Source organism: Chinchilla lanigera, unplaced genomic scaffold, assembly GCF_000276665.1.
Source record: "Chinchilla lanigera isolate Chin_1 unplaced genomic scaffold, ChiLan1.0 scaffold00069, whole genome shotgun sequence".
Lineage (NCBI taxonomy): Eukaryota > Metazoa > Chordata > Mammalia > Rodentia > Chinchillidae > Chinchilla > Chinchilla lanigera.
The window spans coordinates 557,122-580,056 of NW_004955470.1; the positions used below are offsets into that span (position 1 = coordinate 557,122).

Genomic DNA, 22,935 nt, shown 5'->3' on the forward strand with positions numbered 1-22,935 from the left:
ACTGCGGGCTAGGAATTTCCCATAAAACTATTCAGGATCCTAATCCTGGGTAATGTGACCACTGCAACCAGTTTAAAAGAAGTCTAAACACTAGGCGTTGTTAACCAGAATGTCAGGCATAAAACAGTATTGACAGTAGCTGGTGGTAGCATAGACCAGTGACTGGCAGATTTGATTGCTGGCATTTTACATTAATTATTTTTAAGAGTGGCATCAAGGCCAGTTGCAGAGTCACTTCTGTGTTACAGTAGTAGGGCTGAAAACAGGCCCTCTTTGTTGACTGATGATTTCTTTCTGAATTGAGCTAAAGAACCCTCAACAGACTGGTGACGGTACCAGTGATTCAAAGACCAGGAGCTCATGACTCTTCCAAGACTTCGTGTGTGTGGATTCGGAAGTGCACACAAAGTGCACCTGATTATTATCTCCTGCTTTCTCACTGCAGCTGATTCACAAGATGCCTCATGTGTAGACTTCCTGCATCACAGAAATACTCTCAGCAGACAGAGGTGACAGTGGAAGCAGCTGGTCTCACTTGGTTTCTCACTTCTTCCTGGGAGGTTTATGCTATGGCTTGTATCACTGTGGGAGGGTAACTGTTATACTGTTGACAGTAATAAGTTGCAAAGTCCTCGGGCTCCACGTTTTTTATGGTGAGAGTGAAATCTGTCCCAGACCCACTGCCGCTGAACCTCGAGGAGACCCCAGAGTGCACAGTGTTTGCTTCATAGATCAGGAGTTTAGGAACTTTCCCTGGTTTCTGCTGATACCATGCTAAATCATTACTAATGCCTTGACTGGACTTGCAAGTGATGGTGACTTGGTCTCCAAGGGAGGCAGACTGGGTAGACGGAGACTGGGTCAACTGGATGTCACATCTCATCCTTGAAATTGGAAAAGGACACACACACACACACACACACACACACACACACACACAATTATGCTACCAGAGAATTTCAATGAAGGAGGACTGCAGTAACCACACTGGGCTGTGTAAATCCACAGTGTTGTCGTGCCTTACCTGGGAGGCAAAGCAGCAGGAGCCATAGGAGCTGAGAGGGAGCCTTCATGTCCATCCTGTGTTCTGGTATTCTGACTGAGTCTGACTCTTGTACAGGGTGTAACCAGCTTATTAAGAAGTCTTCAGGGTGGTAGGCTGTGCTCCGAGACATGCAAATCATCAGGGGCTGGGGAGGGCTGAGCACAATTGGGGCACTGCCTTACCTCAGTAATTCAGCACAGCCTCAGGGTCTCTGTCTATCCAAGGTGTGATCATAGTGGTAATTATCTGCTTTCTGAAAATGAGTTCTCCCAAGAGGCTGCAGGATAGAATCAGTCCTCTGTCATTCATTGTATTGCTGTCTTCTGGGTTCCTGCATCTTCATTTACTTCTGTTTATTACAGAGTCTACCAGAATACAGCCCACAAATTCACAGATAATTTTTAGGCTCCCAACATATATTGCCTGTGACTGTTCTCAAGACAACAAGGATTTTGCGATTGGTCTCATTCCTTGATTGTGTTTGTGTGCTCAGTTATTGGCACTAGAGTTGTGAAATGTGATCAAGCAGAAGAGGAAGAAATAATAGTACATTTCATGAGTTTGAAGGACACATTTGACATCTCCCTATGGTATCTTGTTCTCTCCATCAAAACCTGAATTTCTCCTCCACCTCTGAACTGTCTCTCTGACTCTTTCCATCATACTCAGCCTCATCAGAGACTTTCTTCTTTTATAACTCAACAGTCATGAACAGGAGTTTATCTCTATAGTTAGTTTCAAATTTCCATGGTACATGTTACCTGAGCTCTTCAAATCGTTGCTTGTGGGGTCTAGATTTCCTCACCCATGCCATTCTCTTCAGGACTTCAGGACTTCTTCACTCTTGCCACTATGCCCAGGACACAGAAATTATAAATTCACTTGGACCATCCTATGCCATAAACTAAGAAATCCTAAAAATGGTGAAGTCTTGACAAAGGAGAAGAGAAACCAGCTAAATCTGAGGGGCTTAGGGTATCAAATATATAAGAATGTTAATCTTACTAAAATCTGTTGAGGCAAACATGAACACTTAGTTTTCTAGCAATATTTTAATAAAGAACAATATATCATGAAATACTAAAGGATTTTTCCAACAAATTATTGTTAAAAGAAAAAGGAATGATTATTTCAAGGAAAATTCTAATAGCCATTAGTTTAACTAAGTTAACATGATGAGTAGCAAGAGTAGGGCTGACTGAGATCACAGAATACTAAAATGTCCCAAAATGCATTGCTGAATCTCACCAGAAGGATAAAACAAATCCCTGTTGTGAGGCATACATGAAAATACCTTGTAAGAACTGAGGAGGGCAGCTCATTTTGAGATGAGGAACTGGGAAATGGAACTGAGAAGTCCTGATTAGTCAAGGGAGAATCAGAGCTGAGTGTTTATGTCTGACTCTGGGGAAGGTCCTCCCTAAGGGACAGTGTACAAATGCCCTGATGGGAGCAATGTGTGACATGAGTCAGCGAATAAAGTAAAAAGCGACAACAAGAGGATACAGAACTCTCCTTTATAGTAAACCAATAAAACATCCTTGCTAGTTCCCTTCTGAAATGAGAAGAAGGATTTGCAGGTAAGAGTTTAGATGAAAGATAAGGGCTTAGACCCTGTGAAGGTAAAGTCCTGACAGTGAAGGAGTGCGCACCTAGAATGAGTTTCAGGAGACAAAAGCCCTCCTGTTTGTTGGCTCTCCAGCGGTCTACAGAAGGCAGCAGTTCCCAGCCAAGTCCTGATTGTCAGAGGCCTCTGGCATCTGGTGTAAGAGATTAAATATGTTAGAATGTCAGAAGCATGAATTAGGATCTGCCTTTCCCTGACACCTAAATGCCACAAAACTCTGCTAACAGGATCAACCTGGAGAAAATGTGTCTCTTGCTTAGAGGACCTAATAGATGAATATGAGGAAGAGTTAAAAACAGAAATAATTTTATGCCTGAAATGTAAAAGAGTTACAAACAGAAATAATGTTATGCATGAAATGTAAAATTCATGGTCATCAAATATATATATATATATATGGATATATGGATATATATACAGATATATAGATATATAGATGATTATAGATATATAGACACATATATACATATTTAGATATATAGGTATACATCTATAAATACATATTAAATCATCCATCCCATCGTTACTGTCTGCACATATGAGGCTAACCTTACATATTTCATGAGAAAAATACTTCCTATAATATTGATACTAAATGCACAAGAAATAAGTTTATATTTCATTTTTACAGAATGATGTTTATAAATCTCTTTCTGTGCAGTTTTTTACAGCATGCAGGCCCATCCTAACCAGGTCTAGGTTTCTATACCCAAACATCTCAACTGGCTTGTGTGTGCACAACCTTTAGCCCTCATTTCACAAAATATTCTGAAAAGAGCAAGACTGAGTTGTTGACAGGGTGTCTCACCATCTCCTGTGTCCATCACTGACATTTCCCCAAAAATCTATATAAAAATGTTAATGCTCCTCTGTCTGCTAACCAACTAGGAGAACAACCTGCTGGTTCTTCATTGAAAAGTGAGGTAATTAAGATGGAATTGACGTACAACTGGGAAAGGGGCTCACAATGACTCACTTCACAAGAACAGTCACTTTCCTGGAAAAGGAAGGGGACAGTGTAAAGTCGAATATAAGCACTGTGCATCCTTGGGTAAATTAATATAAACTAACGTTAATTGTTCAAGAAAAAAAGAAGCAAATAAAATGATGTTATGATGCCACCAGAACGCTTGGTATGAATATCTCTTGGGAAATGAGCAAAACTCATGTTTTAAGCATGATGGGAATGATACTATAATTGAGTAGAAATTGTACTGAACTTCACGACAAGTATCTAGTTAATGACAATCAATCATAGGCAGAATAAACAACATATTCACAATTTACTTGCACTTTTCTTCCATTATGTTTTGATAGTTTTGATCAACACCTGTATCTTAGTGTTTTTTTTTCTTTTTTTTCTTTTTTTTTGTTTTCTTTTGTTTCTTTGAGACAGGGTCTTGCTATGTACTCCAGGCTGGCCTTGAGCTTGCTTATGTAGCCCAGGCTGGCCTCCAACTCATGGCGATCCTCCTGCCTCTATCTCCCAAGTGCTGGGATCACAGGTGTGAGCCACCATGTCCAGCTGGATCTTAGTCTTGAAGCTATCACACTTATAAATTCATCCCAATGAAAGTTGCGACAAACAACAATAAGCAGATAGGAAATATTTGAGAATAGTTATGGAGGGCTTGGGATTCCCAGTACCAGAAAAAAACAAACAAAAAAATGAAAATAGTTATGCAAAACAAAAAATGAAAATAACTATGCAGAACAAAAAAACAAACAAAAAACAAACAAAAAAATGAAAATAGTTATGCAAAACAAACAGAAATTGAAAGAAAGCGCTTTGGTCATTTTATTTTTGAATGAATAAATTATGCTGAAAGAGTACTTAAATAAGAATAAAGTGTACCCATTACTTAGTATGGAAAATAACAGTAATAAATATGTCATACTTTCTTTTGCTAAAGGTACATTTTTGAAAATATATTCATTACAAAGTATCCTTTTGTGAGGCTTAAAATTAAGTAAATATTGGTATGTCTTATGAAACTGAAATGATAAAGTTTAAAAAGTCTACCTCGTGATTCTTTTTGTCCATAATTTGTTGCAGGTCTGTATGTAGACAATGTAAAGTCCTGTTGAAATATTACTTTTGTCAAACAGACCTCTGACATTTTTTATACTGTGTAAAGGATTATAGAATAAACCTAATTTTGGACAAGAATCTCTCTGCTATACCTCAACACACTACTTGCGAGCATCAGCAATTGCAATCTCAGCTGGTCACTCCCAACTAGATGTGGATAATGAGACTCAGGGTGTCAGAATCTCCTGTGCTCTGTCCAGGTAGGGAGCTCACTGCTATGTGTTTCTAAACTTCACCAGGGTCAACCAAAGGAAGAATTTATACAGGGGAGTTTTGTTGTGGTTGCATTATTTTGCCTTAGCTATTACCCTGATTTTATGAAATTGGAATCATTTGTAATATGTATGTGAAGAAAGCCATAGAAGTGGGGTGTTTATGTCAATAAAATAAAAGGCAGTGGTTCTAGGGTTAGAGAGTGTCATACTGGTTTAGGAGCTTGGAGGGATCTAAGAACTGAACACAACAAAAGGACCACAACCACAGGGAGGCAGTAGCACCCCAGTTTTTGGCGATGTTTTGACAGCCTGTCAGGAACAAGCACCTCACAGCAGGAGCCTGTTCAGAGCCTGAGGTGCAAAGGTTACTGTTCCGCAGGGGAGAGGTTGCTGGAGTAAAGGGTCTTGTCCTTAGGTTATGTCAGGCAGAGTAAAGAAAGAACTGTCAAGGTCAGGCAGCTGAAGAGAGTAGTGATGGTTAGGAGTTTTCCTCACCTGGCTTCATTTTATCGATTGCTGTATGATGTGGATGAGATTTCCTCAGAAATGCAAAGGAAATATTCCCCATCTGGCTACAAATTTGTTTGTTTGGGCTGCGTTTGAAATCGTTGAATGTGTAAATTTTAATTTGAGCACTGTCTATTTAGAAATCAATTAAAAGTTTAGAATTAAACAAATACATAGGCCAATCAGTACACAGAGAACAATTGTCTGAGCTACTTTTCTCATTGGGGTGACAAAATATCTGACACTCAAAGTTAAAGGAGGAAAGGTTTATTTAGCTTGCAGTTCATAGAGGTTTTAGTTCCTAGTTGGCTGGCTCCAAGGAAGGGTGGTATCACAGAGGAGAAACAGTTTGTGGACAGAAGGCAGCAAAGTAGTGAAGAAGCAAAGCAGTAAGTGACAAACAACAAACAACAGTTTTCTTTTTGTCCTCTATATCTGATCAAAGCTTCCCAGCCTTAGGGAGGGTAGCGCTGACACTCAGTGTGGTCAGCCTTAATCCTAGTGACACACAATGATCCTAGAGACACACCATGATGCATTCCAACATCACACCCTTGATCCCAGCAGCACACACCCTAGATCCAACACTTCCATAAAGCCCCACCTATGTGTGCAATGTCTAGTCCCTTGTGCCTTGAGCTCTAGCTCTCTTCTGCTGTGCTCCTCACCACCATGAACTAAGCAGCTATGCTCCAACATCCCTTTCCACCAGGATGTCTCTGGTGGAATTAGTTCTTTTCTCTAAGTTGTTCGTATTGGGTATTTTGTCTCAGTGATGCAAATCTTGACCAATATAATAGTACTACCATATCTTCTAGTTATCTTTTCAACACAATGGAAATTTAGAATGCTCTGCAACACACAATATGTACTGCTATTATTTTGTTATTATTATCATGAAAATATTTAGCATTCTTATATTTTTATTTTTACTAAGAGTATAAAGTAAAGCAACTACAGAGACCAAGGAAACCTAGTTTTAAGCCACATGCACTGTCTATACACAGTCATAATAGTTTTTAAGGCCATCTTTTCACTCCCACTACCTGCTTATAACTGTTAAGACCTTAGCTATTTTGTCTTGACACACCTGATTACTGAGATTTTTCATCACACCTCTATTCTATGTTTCTTTTCACCATCAATTATAAAAAATTTATCTATAAATTGTTACTGCATTGTATTGCTGCTCTTCTTTCTAATGTAATCTTTGCGCTGCTTGTTAGTATTTTCTCTATTTCCTTATTTTTTATGCCATGACTTACATGAAGCAGAATTGCCATCCAAAAAGAGTTAAAAACGTCATATGGCCGTGATGTCTGTGTGCCCATGTCTATAGCAGCACTATTCATGGGAGCTAAATCTTGGAATCAGACTATATGCCCTTCAACAGATGAATGGAGAAAATATGTGCTATCTCCACACAAGGGAGAACTACTCTGCTACTGAGAAAAATGAATTAGAGACACTTGTGAAAAAATGGGTGCACCTTGAAACCATATCGTTAAGTGCAGTGAACGTGATACATAAGCTTGACCATCAAATGAATTCCCTTATATGAAATGTTTAGTAGGATAGAGGACAGAGAGAAAATAGAAATAAAAAGTTATAGTATATTTATGCTTCTACTATCAGTCTCCAGTTTCACTCCTGTATGATATCAGACCTTACTTACAGGATTTTCATTTTTTTGGATATGATAAAGTATTTATTACTGTCTAGAGCATTGCCTATTTTGAATTTTGCCAAATTCCCACAATAGGAAAATCTATGAAGTTATGATAGGGAAAGAGAGAATCAATTTTCTGTTTTTAGCTGCATATTAAGAGAAGTCAATTAAATTCACTTAAGCTGTAATTCACCCCACTCTTCACCCCCGTCCTTGGTTAATTATCAACCCATTTAAAGCAGAGCAGAGTCATAAAACTGGAACTGAACAAACAGGACAAACAAGGAAGAAGACTAAAAGCTAAACTGCAAAGTTCATCTGGAATGTGGCTGTCTGAAAGCTTTGGGGAGGAGTAAACTATGTGATGATTATGTGACATTCTTGCGAGATTCTCAAAAATGAAGTAACAGCCATTATGGAAAGCTAAAACAGACTTAAACCAAAGGTGAGACGCAGATTGGCATGGATATTTTCTCTGCTTCCTGGTTACAGACTGCCTAGCAGCCGGCTTAATAAAGCTTTGTTTGTTCCTGCCTTTTTGGTTTTCTTGTGAGTGCCTTTCTTGCTGAACCCACTTGCCATATCAGTAGACAATAGCTCAATGGTTCACTAGATTTAGTAGGGGGTTGTTGGGAGGTAAGAGTTAGTAGGTAGAGTGTTTTCATTTGAAATAACAGAAATGACCTAAGTTTGCTTGTGGTCATAGTTGCGTAAGTCTGCCAATGTGCTAAACTCTATCAAATCTTACATTTTAAAGTTTGTGCGATGTATGTTATGCAAGTTTCAGTTCAAGAACACGGTAAAAGAAAAGTAGAGGGCTTTAAACCTGCTGTGGATTTCCTGTGACCTTGTTACAATGACTACTATCATCACCCCACTGCTCTGAGGGGTCTTCTTTAGGCTGTGCAGGATATTTTTGGTGACTGTGAGGATGCTGCTGCATGCTGTGCAAATTTCAAGCAGTAAATTTTTGATGTGTTTAGAAAAAAGTTAAATTAAGAAGTTTAATGATATTCACTTTTTTGTGTTTCTGTGTTTTTTCTCTCTATTTCTTTTTTCTTTTGCTTTTCAGTTTGTTTTGCTTCTCTTTTGTTTTATCAAGAAAGAGTTTTCAATGGATGGTTGCTATGTAACTTTGTTCATATAATTTCCTCTCCTCTCCAGTTAACATATGAGTTAATGAAGTTTTCCAGCTATATTTCCAGTTTCACAGATAATAGGTGGAAGCACATTCGAGCCCATGCAACTGGAAAAATTCTGAGACTTTGGTGGTAGTGCCTAGGGTAAGTTGTTGGCTGTTAACTCCATTGTCACTATCACTCTGCAAGTATGTCACGCAAGACTATCTTCCCTTCTATGGTTTGCTGTAAACTTACTCATACATGGGCCATCCTATAAGACTGAGGATACCAGGAGTCTTTAATATTCATTGAAATCAGTAGGTAGAAAAGACCTGGATTCACCAGCTGAGGCTCTGTGTGTAAGTGACAGCATCAACATCTGCTTCCAACCACTGATGCTACGTGCAATCCTGGAGAAGTTCCAGAGACTCTCCAATTTCCTAGAATCAGCAAATGTTAAGGTGTCTTTAGTTTAAAATCCCTGCACTGAGACAGTTCTTGTTTGGAGAATGCGGTTTGGTCATATTAAGTAGTGTATGTTGACATTAAAATTTTTTATTTTAAGAGAAAAGAATAAAAACAAATTAACAAATACAAAATCATAAACAAAACGACACAAGAACAATAGAAATGATGCTGAATTTCAAATGAGGTGTTATGAAATTAACAATGTTTGTTGTATGACATGTTATTATCTTCAAATTGGTTACTCAGACAACCAGATATAGTCAATCAAGATTGATCAAACAATTAAGCATTAACTGTTCCTTTCAATAAACCAATACAAATTAGTAGTAAAATTATCTTAGCTATCTCATATATATGTATAATTTTTCCCTTCATTCTTTCTTTCTTTTCTCTTTTTCCCTCATCCCAGTAAAATGATTTCAGTAGAAGACACATTGTCATGGGTTACCCTCAAAATACTCCCCCTTCCTTTGATCACACTTATCCCATTGTTCTTGCCGCTTGCTGAAGAATTTCTGGACTTTGTTTGTTAGTATTACTTACGGCTGCTTTTATGTCCTTAATCAATCAAGAAGTTTACAAGGATTTCTGTCACACACAAACATTACAGTGTATACTGCTTCACCATATTCACCAAATGGCACAATATCATTCATGTCTCTTTTATAAAGTCAAAATGACCAGGAAGCTAAAATTTTAAATTTATTCAAGATATCAAAACAGCCACAACAGGGAAACTGAAAACACTCCTGGAAAAGGACTTCTTAACCACTTCATAGTGTGGCAATAAAGGTGAGATACATCCCTTTGAAGGAAGAGGAGTAGTGTGAGGTAGATTAATGGCAATCTGTCCTTTATTTCATTGTAAATGTAAGCTTTCATCAAATTTTCTTTTCTTTTTTTTTTTTTGAGATGTGGTCTCATTATGTAGCGTTGTTATCTAATGCACCACAAACCTTTCCTTTACAAATAACATCAACTCAACCCTCCCCAAATGATAGGGAAACCAAATCCTTTCAGTGTAGTACCCCCATCCTCTTACAGGTCACAAATGTAACTCAAAGCCTTAATTGAAATGGGAACTGAAAATGGACAGACGCAATAATAAAAAATATCAGATATTCTCTCTTTCTAATATACAGAAACTTTTTCAAAAAAAAAATGTCAACTAGAAAATGGAAGACTGATTGAGAAGACGTTATGGGGAAGGGAGTCAAGGGTGAATGTGTGGACATTTGGATGGATATGATCATTGTACACTGTCTGCATACATAGAAATATTAGAGTCACTTCTATTGAAATCTGCAATTAATCTGCAATTAATAAATGTTAAAATATACATCCAAGAAACAAATATAATGGGTAATTAAAGCATCTTGTCACTGTTTGCAACAATTCTTGTTTGTAGTATCTGTGGTGTCATCTCTTTTTCTGTGTCATTTTCAAGCTGTGATACAACATAAATGCCTCCTGTGTAGGCTTCTTGCATCTGAGAAATGTTCTGAACAGACAGAAATGACAGGAGGAACAGCTGGCCAGCCTACACTTTCACTTCTGCTTTCCTGGGAGGTTTATGCTATGGCTTGTATCACCGTGGGAGGGTACTCATCATACTGCTGACAGTAATAAGTTGCAACATCTTCAGGCTGCAGGTTGCTGATGGTGAGAGTGTAATCTGTTCCAGATCCACTGCCGCTGAACCTGGAGGGCACCCCAGATGCCAAATTGCTTGCATAATAGATCAGGAGTTTAGGAGCTTGCCCTGGTTTCTGCTGATACCAGGCTAAATAATTGCTAATGCCCTGACTGGCCCGGCAATTGATGGTCACGCTGTCTTGCAGAGATGCAGACAGGGTGGATGGAGACTGAGTCATCAGGATGTCACATCTGGCACCTGAAATTAGGGACAAACACACAAAATCACCACACAATCAATCATGTTCCCTGAGACTTCCAGGAGGGCCAGGCAGTACTGACTGCACTGGCTGAGCAAAGTCCCAGTGCTGCCCCTTCTTACCTGGGAGGCAGAGCAGCAGGAGCCCCAAAAGCTGGGAAGGGGACCCCATATTCTCGCTGTGTCTTGACTGAGACTGACTTCTGCACAGAGTGTGACCGGCTTATCAAGCAGTTCTCAGAGCAAGGGGCTGTGCTCTGGAGACATGCAAATAAGAGGAGGCTGGGCAGGGCTGGCACAGCTGCAGGGCTGGCTCAGCTCAATATTTCAGCACAGGCTCATCGTCTCCAGACATCCCAGGTTTCACCAGAATTGCATAACCTTGCCTGAGAAAATGTGTCCTCCCTAATGACCATGAGATAGAGTTGGTCTGTCAGCTCTTATTTAATTGTTGCTCTCAAGTACAACACGCCTTCCCTTGTTGTCTTTCTATCTACGATGTGATCTCTTAAAAAATATCCCAGAAACTAACAGGTTTTATGCTCCCCGCCTTTGGAACTTGTGGTTGTGTCTTAGATTGGGAAGGATTTGTTATTGCTCTGATTCTCTGATTACACTGGTTCTCATTCATTGCCACTACTGTCCAGGAATGCAGACAGGTAAAGAGGAGAAGGAATTGCACCTTATCGGTAAGGAAACAACCAGACATTGGGCATTTCCTTGTTATCTTGTCATCTCCATCCAAGACTTACTTTCTCCATCTCTGAATTCTTTCTCTGATCCTTTCCACTGAAGCCAGCCTCACTAAGAATTTTCTTCCTTTACGTCTGAACTGGTTTGGTGACTGTTCTAGCTCTGCATATGGTTTCACATTTCCAGGTTATATCTCCTCAAGCTCCTCAAGACTTTCAAATTGGCTCTTGGAAGTCTTCATCCAAGCTGTTCTCTTCAAAAGGAGAATTGCTGCTTCATATCCCTGCTCATGTACCCAAACTGACTGTACAGTGTTGCCCCAAAATATGTATTTCTTTGCAGACTAGCTCTTTGAGTTTTGAGCCCTATAAGGCAGAACAGATAGCCAAGCAAGAAGGTGATGCTGGATCAGTACCCAAGTTGTTGGAGCATACACAGCCTGATTCCACATGAAGTGTAAGTGGAAGACACCACGGGGTATAGACGCTAGAGTGGGGAAACGATGCAGGGCTTCACAAAGAATCCTAAGCTTTGCTCTTCTCATGTTTGCATTCAGTGGAAATATCTTAGATTCACCTGAGAGCAATTTTTGGAACTAATGTTTGTAGGGTTTGTGACTTGACAGAGGAGGACATTTTTATTAAATTCAAAATGAAACAGAAAGAGATCTGAAAACCTACTTACTTTTACGTACTCACTATTCACCTCTGAATGAGTTTGGGATATTGATGATGACTTCTGAGCCTCCATTTCTGCTTGAAAAGGTATTGGGGTGAGAGCACAGGGTTTTCCTGCTGTCTTTCAACTCTGACACTTTATCTAAGGCTATAAAAGAAGGTCTAAGAGATTGTGCTCTGTTGTGGTTTGTGTCAGTATATCCCCCTAAAGACTCATGCAGTCATGGTGCAGGTTTCTAGAGTTTATGATTGATTCATGGTCCAATACTGGGATTATGGGTGTGAGAGCTACACCTGCCTTGGGGCAGGTAGCTTGCAAGCAACGTAAGGAAGAGAAAGAGGCTTTCCCCCACCTCCTCCCTTTGTGGTCTTGCTGCTTTTGCTGTTTTTTACTGCTGTGAACTGTTGCCCTCTGCCATGCACCACTCTGCCTTGGAGCCAGCCCAGTATGACTGAAATCACGAATAGTAAGCTAAATAAAGTTTTCCTTCCTTAATTCTGGGTGTCAGGTATTTTATCTCAGCAACGAGAGAAAGTAACTGAGTCATGCTCCTTTAAGAATTTAATGAAGATAGATTTTCTCTTCCTTCCAACCTCTTCTTCCTGGTGGTGGAGAAAACATACAAAACTACAGAAGAGCTGACTGGGTGCCTTTGTAGAGACCACTTATATCATGATGAAGAAAGGCTATGAAGGCAGATGAGAGACAGAGTTTTGTCTTGGAGTCTGGATTACTATGATCCCCATTGTGCCCTTGCTGAGAGTGACAAGCTGCAAAGTCCTCAGCCTCCAGGCTACTGAGGGTGAGAGTGAAATCTGTCACTGACCAACTACTACTGAGTCAGACGGGGCTACCAGCTAGTGGAAACACCACACACAAGAGTCTGGGAGGCTTTCCCTCTTTCTGTTGCTAACACAGGAAGGTATTGCCCACACTCTAGCTGTCCCTGTGGATGAGACTGGTTCTTTCTCCTGAAGACAAAACAGAGTCTAGAGTGAGTGTCATCACTATCCCTTGATGATATCTGAAACTGGAAATTCAGCGGCAGCATCCATAGTCACAGGGTCATAGGACTCAACCGCATGGAAAGAGGTTACACAAATGCGCAGACTCCTCTTGGGTTCCCCAACATAAAAGGTGTCAGGTAAACAGCTGGGGCTACTGTGATGCACTACTGTATAGGTCTGAAACAGTTTCTCCCAAAGCTCTGATCTAGACATTGATATGGGCTTTGGACTGCAGAGCATGCCTGGAAGAACATGCAGGACTCCTAAGGATGGGTGAGTTGAACTTCAGCTACAGAGAAATTTGTTACCTCCTCTCTGGACTAGAGCAGCCCAAGCCTAGGTGTTCATGTTTAAAAGAAAAAAAACCCTTGGATCACCCATTATAAAATTTTCCTCTTTTCTTGTAGAATTTAATCTGAATCTTGTTGTCTTACCAATCTTCTGTAGTAGCCAGATGCTATTTGGTGCAAGTTTGTAGTAAACAAAATAGAAGCCATGATTTCACTTCTTTTTTCTTCCACAGTATATTTATCAATGTCTGTTACTTCATCCATATCTAGCTGAAGTAAAGAATTAATCAGAGTTTCATCTTCCAGGCACACCTCTTCTTTGTTGCTTGTTGTGATCTTTCTCAGTGGAACTTTAACAACTTTCTTTGAAAGGTTCAGTTGAGAGCAACTTTAGCCCCAGAAGTGTGAATACAAGAAAACTACAAGCACACAGAGGAGCAGGATCCAACTCTCACAGCTCAGTGTGTTGACACTATTTCCCTGAAGACAGATGATGGTGCTAACTTGCAGGCAAGGAAGTTCTCCACGATGATCCTCTATTCTCTGCACTTCTCTACTTTACACAGTGCATTCACCTACCAGATCCAGGTCTGTCCTTCCTTCACAGTCAGGAAAACTTCTGCTGCTAACACTGCAATCCCTCTAGGGATGTGGGATTGATTCTGATTTATTGTTTCATCAGGAATAGAAACTCCAAGCTTCCACTTGGTCTTTCCTGCCATAGAAGCCCTGATGCTACACTTCATGTAACCAATATGATGATTCTGTCAAGTACTAAGTATATCTATTGCAAATATGCTTTTTGAAAGTGGAGAAATGGCCATAGAAAGTATCGAGGACATACCAGATCCACTGTGAGTCAAAGCTTACTTAAAAATCCATTGGTCAGTTAACCTCTGTAGGTGCCTACACTTCTCGAGAGCCTCAACATTGTTCTGTATCTCCTAGTATGAGTGTTAGCTCAGAACCTGTGTGTAGTACTCCCCAAAATGTCATAATATTTTCTTTTCCATGATGCATTATTACCCTTGTAAAAGGCCATAGTCCTCTTGGAGAAAGAGGGAGAAAGAATGATAGCATAATTTCTTGGTAGTCCAGGGTCATTTGTCAGGGAGACCCAGGTTTGCATTTGTGCAAGGGGTTCTGGATGAGTAAACTGGAAATTTTGTGGGAATTTATTCAACAAACATAGTAAGAAATCTGTTATGCACATAGTGGTAGAAGACAAATTCTAAATTTTTTCTTGAATGATGAATGGCAATAAACTTATTAAAATGACTAAAATGTTCAAGACAATCAAAAACAAGGAAATACTTCCAAAATTATCATAATTAATTTTCCAGGCAATTGGGTTTTTTGTCTCTTATGGATATGTTTATTTAATGCCATTATCTCTATAAACCTCAGGTTATAGGACATCTGTCATGAGTAAAATAACAGATTTCCTTTAAAAGTGAAAAATAATCAGATGCATTATTGTGAGCATTGGGAAAGGAATTTTCACAGGCTGAAACATCTGAGATTTTTAAGTTAAGCAAATCATTTTCAGTAAGATTGTTTGGGCCTCCACTTAATAAGTAAAATATTTTCAGGTGGGCATTTGCATGTAGTAAGTGATTGAGAAACAAGGACCACAAAGAAATATCTCCAAGTCAATGTCGAAATTGTAACTGCCCGAGGTTGCTGATATTGACTGTGAGTAAATAAGGTTATCCTATATATTTTAGTTCATAATGGAAATATTATACTAGTGCACATACCTATATCATCATTACTTTCAATGTAAGTAAATGATTATATAAGTGCAGTGAACAATGTATTGAATTGTATGAGCATAAATGAACAGCGTGTCTATGTTTATATCCGTGTGCACATAGTCTTTTAGATGTGAAACATGGAATTAATTATATTCTATGTCTATAAAATATATAAATTAAAATCTCTATTATGGTTAATGTTTGAGGTGTTACTGATATGCATAACGTTAATCCTAACTACCTGTGATAAATTTTCCACATAATAATTTAAATTTTTATTCAAATATAATTTAGGCTTTAAATTTCTCTTATGGTTTTTATCTCTTTAAGAATAAATCCCTAAGTATTTATTTTATGCCTTCAGTTTTATAAAATCAGATTATCTATAATATTTGAATATTTAAATACTATGTTAACACCTTTGTCACAATTTTGTATTAAGCTGTGTAAATATCAGTAGCTTCTCAAGCATTCATTTTCCTTTCCATGGATGCTCATGTTAAAGATCATCTGACTTGATCCATGTAGAGCAGACCTGGTGGGGACTCACCAGCTTCCCCTTGTATATGGACTGAATTTGACAGGGTCCAAGCTAAAGGGCTCTGACACCAAGGCACAACATTCTTATGGGATGTTAGAAGTAAACAGAATCCCCAAACCAGCCAGCCTTGGCAAATTTAGGTTCAGTAGTCTACAAAACAGATTTGCAATATTTTGACTTATTCTACTGTCTTTATAGTTTCTAAAATTTTTAAAGACTTTACTACACATTATTATCAAAATATTTAATCATAACATGGAAAAACACTATGTCTTTCAAAATTTATTATATTAGTAATGTTTTCAAGTATAATTTTTCAATAAATGTAATATAAATCTGTGTATTTCAATATATGGTTTTAAATAATGCTCTTAAATGTCCTCAGAGAAAAAGAAATCTCTTTAGTACAATAAAATGTGTATTAAAACACAGCTTCTTAAACCTCCTCTGGATCTCCTGTGACACTGTTAAATGCCCACTGGCATTTACCAGTTTTAACAAATCACATACCTCCACTCCCCCCCTTCTCCGCACTGCTCCTTCTCTCTTCCCTTGCTTTCCGACCCCTCTCTCTGCCCTCTCTCCTTCTCACACACCCTCAGCCCCAATCAGTCTCCCTCATGAATCCTATTCTACATCCATCCTTCCTTCCTACCTTCCTTAATTGCTTCCTTCCTGCCTTTCTTTCTTCCTTCCTTCTGCCTTTACTTCCTCCCTTCCTTCCTTCCTGAAATTCTTAATATTTGTGTATCTTTTGTCTCTTTTTGTTTATTTTTGTTTTATTTTGTCTTTCTGTTTATTTTGTTTCTCCTTTGTCAGTTCAAGGAAGGGTTTTTAATAGTTGGTTACTTATTAACTGATTGCTGACTGCATGCAGTTCAAAAACACCTAGCAGGGCAGTGAAGCATATTCCTGAATGTTTCCGTGTGGAATATGGTGTCATGGTCCTGGTAATCTATACGCTCCTTCTCCTGTTGCTCTTTGGCACACATACCCTGCTCAGCTTCCCCACCACCATGCATTGAGAAACTCTGCCCTGCCATGGTGACTACGATGGCTCCGCCTTTGAGCTAGCAAGAATGGGCCTTTGAGCTAGCAAGAATGGGCTTAAATCATGAGTTAGATTTTATACACTTCACCCTTTAAGTTGTGGTTGCCTGGTACTGTATCTCAGTGACAGGGATACTAACACTTTTCACTCACTGTGGACACTGTACTTTGTTCAGTATGATGTAGGGGATTAAATTACTTGCTTGCTTGAAGTACAGAAATGACTGAAACTGTGGTTATAATTTTCTGAAATCTATGCGACATCTAGCCATGTTTTGAAAAGTTTCTATGGAAATCAATTATCTAGGCATATCATGAATGAAGGAATAGAGAAATCTCTATATTAGGAAGACTATGTCTATTCTATTATTTAAGTCTCTAAATTAAAGTAACTGCCTATGTGACCCTCACTTACTTAAGAACTGCTAACTAGGTAGATTCCTTGCCCACCCTTCTTTGATTTGTATCTTCCAGGGTAGGGGTGCTCTCTCCTCCCAGAACCCAGTGATGAAGCAGGCCAGTGGGGCCTGGAAGGATTTACACGTATACACATTTATTTGTTTCTTGGCCTGTATACTTACTGGTCTTAGTAATGATGAGTGATTACTTTGGAACCCAGTCAGAATATAAGCCAAACAAGCCTCCCCTATGCCCTCTCCATAAATGCAAAAGTTGGATGTCAAATGGCCACTCTGAAGACACCGGAGTGGCTCCAGAGCAACCACAATGCCATTTTCTGCAGTAAGGCAGCTTCGCTATCTCAGTCATCTAGCGTCAGTCTCCTGGATTTCACGAGCACCCATCACCTCCTGATGCCAAAGGATGAGCCCGCCAGATGCTCAGGAGAGGAGCGTTGGCTCAAGATATCAGACAAGCACACTGGCTTCAAGACAATACGTATTGTTTAAACTGTGACCATAAATGTCAACCCCAGCCTATGAAGAAGCCCCAGGGCCTGGGCTGTGCTCCAGGCACATGCAGATTAGCAGGGGTTGAGCAGGGCTGGGCACAGCTGCAAGACGGGCTCATCCCAGTAACTCAGCACAGGCCCAGGGACCCAGGGACCCAGGTGTCCCAAGCAAGACCAGAGCAGTGAAGACTTGTTTCAGTAGCTTATATTTTTCCCCTGGGATCATGGGATGGAATCCATCAGTTCCTCTGTGATTAGTGATCTACTAATCTCTTCAGGGTTTTAAACAAGTGAGTGTTTCCTGTTACTAATTATAAATATGTGTTAATGGCTCTTGGAGGTGGGAGCAATTAAGGAAAATATGGATTTTTCGTCCTTGGGATATAAGAAGAGAAATGAAGACAAGAAGAGCTAGAATTTATAAACTATTTAAAGGAGCCTGGGTTCTTCCAGACACTGATGCAACATGCCATGGACCTGAGTGTCAAATCTTTCACTTCACACCATATAGACTTTGTCAGGTTTCATCTTCACCATGAACTTATATGCACCACCCTGCTGCACTCCTTACATTCCAATATTACCTACTGGGAATGTTTTCTTTGTAACCCCTCCGAATGCAACATCTAATAGAAGCCCAGAAGGATCAGGCAGCATCTTCCCATCAGAGACCAGAGAGTGGAGGGAAACCTGCAAACACAATGCTGTTGTTCAGGGGGAGGCATATAATTCCCAGATGTTATGTCTTCTCTGGTGGCCCTTGTCTATACTAGGTCTTCTGACAGAAAGGAATTAAGAACAAAGGGATCTATGGTGTTTAGAATATAAATAGGGAATCAGACACAAAAGAGTAGAGTTTATAAACTCAAAGTCACTTGGGTTCCTCTTACTTTGCACACAGCACGATCAACATGCAGTGAAGGGCACGACTCACCATTTCTAGCCTTTCAGGCTTCCTCTTCCCACAAATACCCACATAAGCACATACTAATGGCTGCCTCATTATAAAGATCAGGTCTAACGCCCAGCCAGACTTACTTGGATAAGTTAGAATAACTTTAGAAGAGAGTGAAGAGAATAGCAATTACTTGAGCACTGACAAGAAATCTGAAGGTTGGAAGATTTAGACTTGGTGTAGTACCTTAGTGACACCAGAAAAAGCTGCAGTTCATTCTGGTTTTTTTTTTGCCATCTTTACCACAATGAATTCCAATTTAGATCTAAATATATCAAAATACACAAAGGGAAGTCAGTGTCCTAAGCATTATGTTCTTATAAAACTATTTAAGGAAGACATGCAGGAAAATGATTTTCAATTTCCTTCTTTTATGAAGGGTACAAATCCTACAAGAAACTGGGCCAATCCTTACTCCTATCTTTTCTCTGCTGATCAGAGCTGCCCACTTTCCCTTGCTCCTGCCCTGGGCTGAGAGAGCCTCACCTGTCCTTACCATGCCCAGGAGAACAAATCCAGTGTTCAATAAACCAGGTGGGGGCTGACTGCTGTGTAGGTGTTAAAGACTGTGGCGACATCTTAAAAGTTCAGTGCACAACTAAGACATATAAACCCGGTGTGGCTGAAGGAAGCTGGGTCCTGAAGATGACCTGGAGGTCACATTTTAATTGTCAAAGATGCAATGCAGTCTTTAGCAGGTGTGGAAATGTGGCTTGTGAATTCAAGGCCAGAACAGACACATAAGTACTGGAAAAGGGGCCTCAAACCAGGGCTGAGGTCAGGCTTCAATGGCAGAAAGCTCTGAACTCTGGCCCTGGGCTGTGGAGGAACAAATTTCTCTCCTGAGTGATGGGTTGACAACCTGCTGGAGCCAAGGGCCCTGCCCATGGGTCTTCTTGGAAGGGGATCCCAGGAAGGAAAGGGCCCAACTTCTGTGACACTGAACCAACGCAAAAGCCCACAGCCAGGATGAGGGCCTAAGAGAACAGGGCCTCAGGGCTGGACCCGGCTTCTTAGGGGCCAGGTTTTCCTTTCTGCTCTCACTCTTCCTGAAGGACTAAAACTGATGGACCCAGAGGACAATTAGCAAATGTGTCCACCCAGTCTTGTTTCAATCAGTGAGTATTACACATATGTACATATATAGAGAGTATATACATTTCAGATAATATATTTATATAAACTATATACCTATGTTATGAATACAGGATGAATATTGACCTTTACATAGATACAGCATGAGTTGCTGTCAAAGTCAGCGATTCTAAACTTAATGAATTGAGCCTGGACATTAGAGCCCCTCCAAATGCACCACCCCAGGCACGCTCCCTTACGACACAGCCCGAGTCAAGCTCAAGATCCACCTTGACAAACAGGAGATAAGTGGATCCTGCACATTGCTGAAGACTGAAGGGCCTGTGTCACAGAGATGGGCAGGTCTGGCCTAAAAACGGTTTTATGTCCAGAGTTTGCAAAAGGCATCTTTTTACCTGGTGGCTTCTGTCACACAGGGCAGCACACATGGCTCAGTGGTTTCTAAGTCACAGGAAAAAGGACCCCACAACGCACTCGCAGCAAGGAGTGAGATGGCTGTCTCGGTCCAGCCCTCATGGGAAATGTGGCTGCCAGGACTCTGTACACAAAGGTCATTCATGTCTGTCTCATGTATAAGCTTCTGATAACCGCTTCAGAGAGTAGAGTCAGAACTAGACGTCAACAGTGATCCAGCATGTGGGAGAGAAAAGGACCTCTAAACCCAGAGGCGAATATCCAAAGTGAAATAAAGGTGACTGATTTGTCCATTTGTCTTCAGAGTAAGAAGAGGCAGAAACCTCAAGGTTACCTCCAAGCCTGGAGGTTCTCTGTAACGGAGGAGTTGAGATGTTATGATTTCAGAGCTGTCCCTTATCCTGTTCCACTGAAATGGCCGAAGTCCCTCAGCAATTACTCTAGAAAAGCACCTAGGTGAGGCTTATGCCCAAGTGGGGACAGAATGGGCATGGGTCATGATGGCAGCAAGGTACTGACGCCCAGAGTGACATCTCTGCCTGACCCACCTCCCTGACTCAGTCCTCCTGTCCAGGGGCATACTGTGAGTGAGCAGGCCCTGGAGCTTGGCCTCATTGTTGCTGGAGACAGAATCAGAGACTGTTAATATTCTGCCTGGCCCAGGAGATGATACGATCTTCTCTAAAGTGACTCAGGGATTAACGCTGGAGATGGGGTGCACACAGTGTTCCCACTGCTAAGTGGGAGGCAATCATGAGCTTCTCAAATATTAACACCAAGCAAGCAACTTATTCAATGGATGCAATTCTCCTTAGCAAGTCCAACAGGTGAGCAATTTCATCTGCAAAGAAATGTGCTTAATGCAAACACACCAAGTCACAGCCGAAGAGAATTAAAACTGGGTCCCCCATGTCCACAAAGTGCCTTTCGAGGCTGATTCTGCTTAGAGAGGTGGGATGACGTATTAATCTGTTTCACAGCAATAGGGAAGCAAACTACTCCAAGCTGGTTGGCTTAAACAAGACAATTACAATTTTTCACAGTTCCAGAATCTGGCCTGGATGACTTCACTTAAGCTTCTCTTCCAATATACAAAAACTGGTGTAAGACTTCAACATATGCATCTGAGAGACACAAGGCAGTCTCTAAGAGAGGGGATTTGAGAACACGGGCAGTTAATGACTGGGGCAACTCTAGGTTTCCAGTCTGAGCACCGAACGGGTTTTCTCTACAATCAAGCACCTGGGCTGCTCCTCCCATGTGTCTCTGGTCACACCTGAGATCCTGTCTATTCTTGTAGGCTTGCTGTCGATAATAGGACACTATCACGTCACTACTTCTCTAATAATTGAGTCAATGTCTCTCTTTTATTTTGGTGCATATTTGAAACAGATAACAGAAAGTCACTGGTGTATACTTAAGAAAAAATGTAGGAAGCTCACCTGGCCAGAGGTATATAAAGTGCTAGCCAAGTTACACACATCTTAAAACTGCTATGGCAATTACTTGCCAAATTATCTGCCATCATTTTTAGTAGGATTATCGACTGGTCAGTAAAAGATTAAATTTACTCTAGAGACTAGCCAAAATATTATAAACAGTATTATATCATAAATGCTTGGCTATGAGAAAAAACTGTTCACCAAAAGATTAACTGAGGAACCTATTAGGTATCTGGCCCTCCTACCTTAAATCGACTGATTTATCAACACTATCTTTCACTGTAATAAGTTTTCAAGATTTTCACTCCACATAGAAAACCATATTTGGGAAGTCAGTCACAAAAGATATATACAAAAATTTTGTTACAGGCTGGGTCTTCACTATGCAGTACAGGCTGACCTTCAAATCACTTCGTAGCCCAGGCTGGCTTAGAACTCTCAATGATTCCCCTGCTTCAGCCTCCAGAGTAAATCCACTTATATTAGGTGATCAAAATATGCCTATCTATAGGAAAAGAAAGTAGACTGCTTGCCTACAACTGCAGCATGGATAAATGGAAGGAAATAAAAGGTTCAGAGTTCCTTTTGGATAATGTTCTAAATTTGACTGTCCTCACAGTTGCACAACTTTGAGGATGTATTCTAAAAATCACTTAAGTGTACCCATTATGTAGGTGAATTATAAGGTATGTGAATTTCTTAGTAACATGAGGAAAAGAAAGCCCCAAGAGGGAAGAAAACAAAAAGCTCTCTGAAATCAAGCAGCACCTGAGGAATCAACAGACAAGCCTGATAGGAGGCTGTTTTTTCACACAATATTTCGACTTCATTATTATCAGTTTAATCCCTGACTTCACATTTTCAATATATTTCTAAATTATTTTAAGTTACCAACAGATTCTAACTTTGTTCTCATTAGCAAGCAGAGCCAGTGTTCCACAGATTGGGCTGATAAATGAAAACAATAAACAAATCCAATGACAAAATAATCTTGTCCTTTGGGGCTGTGTATTATCAGGCAGGACAGAAGAACAGAGATTCATTTCTAATGGAAAAAATTCCATCAAGTGGGAGGACATCTTATGATTCTTGTCTAAACGTATTTTCTTTTCAAACCTGCAGTTACTCCATTTACACAATTCAAAAAAGTAAGGTTTTTATACCTGCACAATTCAACAGAAGCAATTTTTTTTACAAAAAATCAAGTTGAATTTCCTACAGTTTTTTCCAAAATTCTCTTAGGAGTAAAACCACTGCTTTAAAAAGAATTCAACTCTATATCCTCATCTTCACCTTCAGCACCACCAGTGAAGATGGAACACAGTAAGCCTGCTATAAATAAGAAGCTATACAATTCCTTAAAATTTTCTTAAATTGGGGCTGGGGATTTAGCTCAGCGGCAAAAGCGCCTGCCTGGCAAGCGCAAGGTCGTGAGTTCGGTTCCCGGTACCGGAGAAAAACCAAA

General features: G+C 40.0%; 2 gene segments (V, D, J or C); both read right to left on the reverse strand.

Annotated features, from left to right (window-relative positions):
* Positions 1–562: 562 nt before the first annotated feature.
* LOC106150274 lies at positions 563–1,098 on the reverse strand. The segment is given in 2 exon segments: positions 563–885; positions 1,025–1,098. Coding segments are annotated over 2 exon segments (378 nt in total).
* Positions 1,099–9,189: 8,091 nt separating this feature from the next.
* Positions 9,190–10,891, reverse strand: LOC102017115. The segment is given in 2 exon segments: positions 9,190–10,638; positions 10,762–10,891. Coding segments are annotated over 2 exon segments (372 nt in total).
* Positions 10,892–22,935: the final 12,044 nt, after the last annotated feature.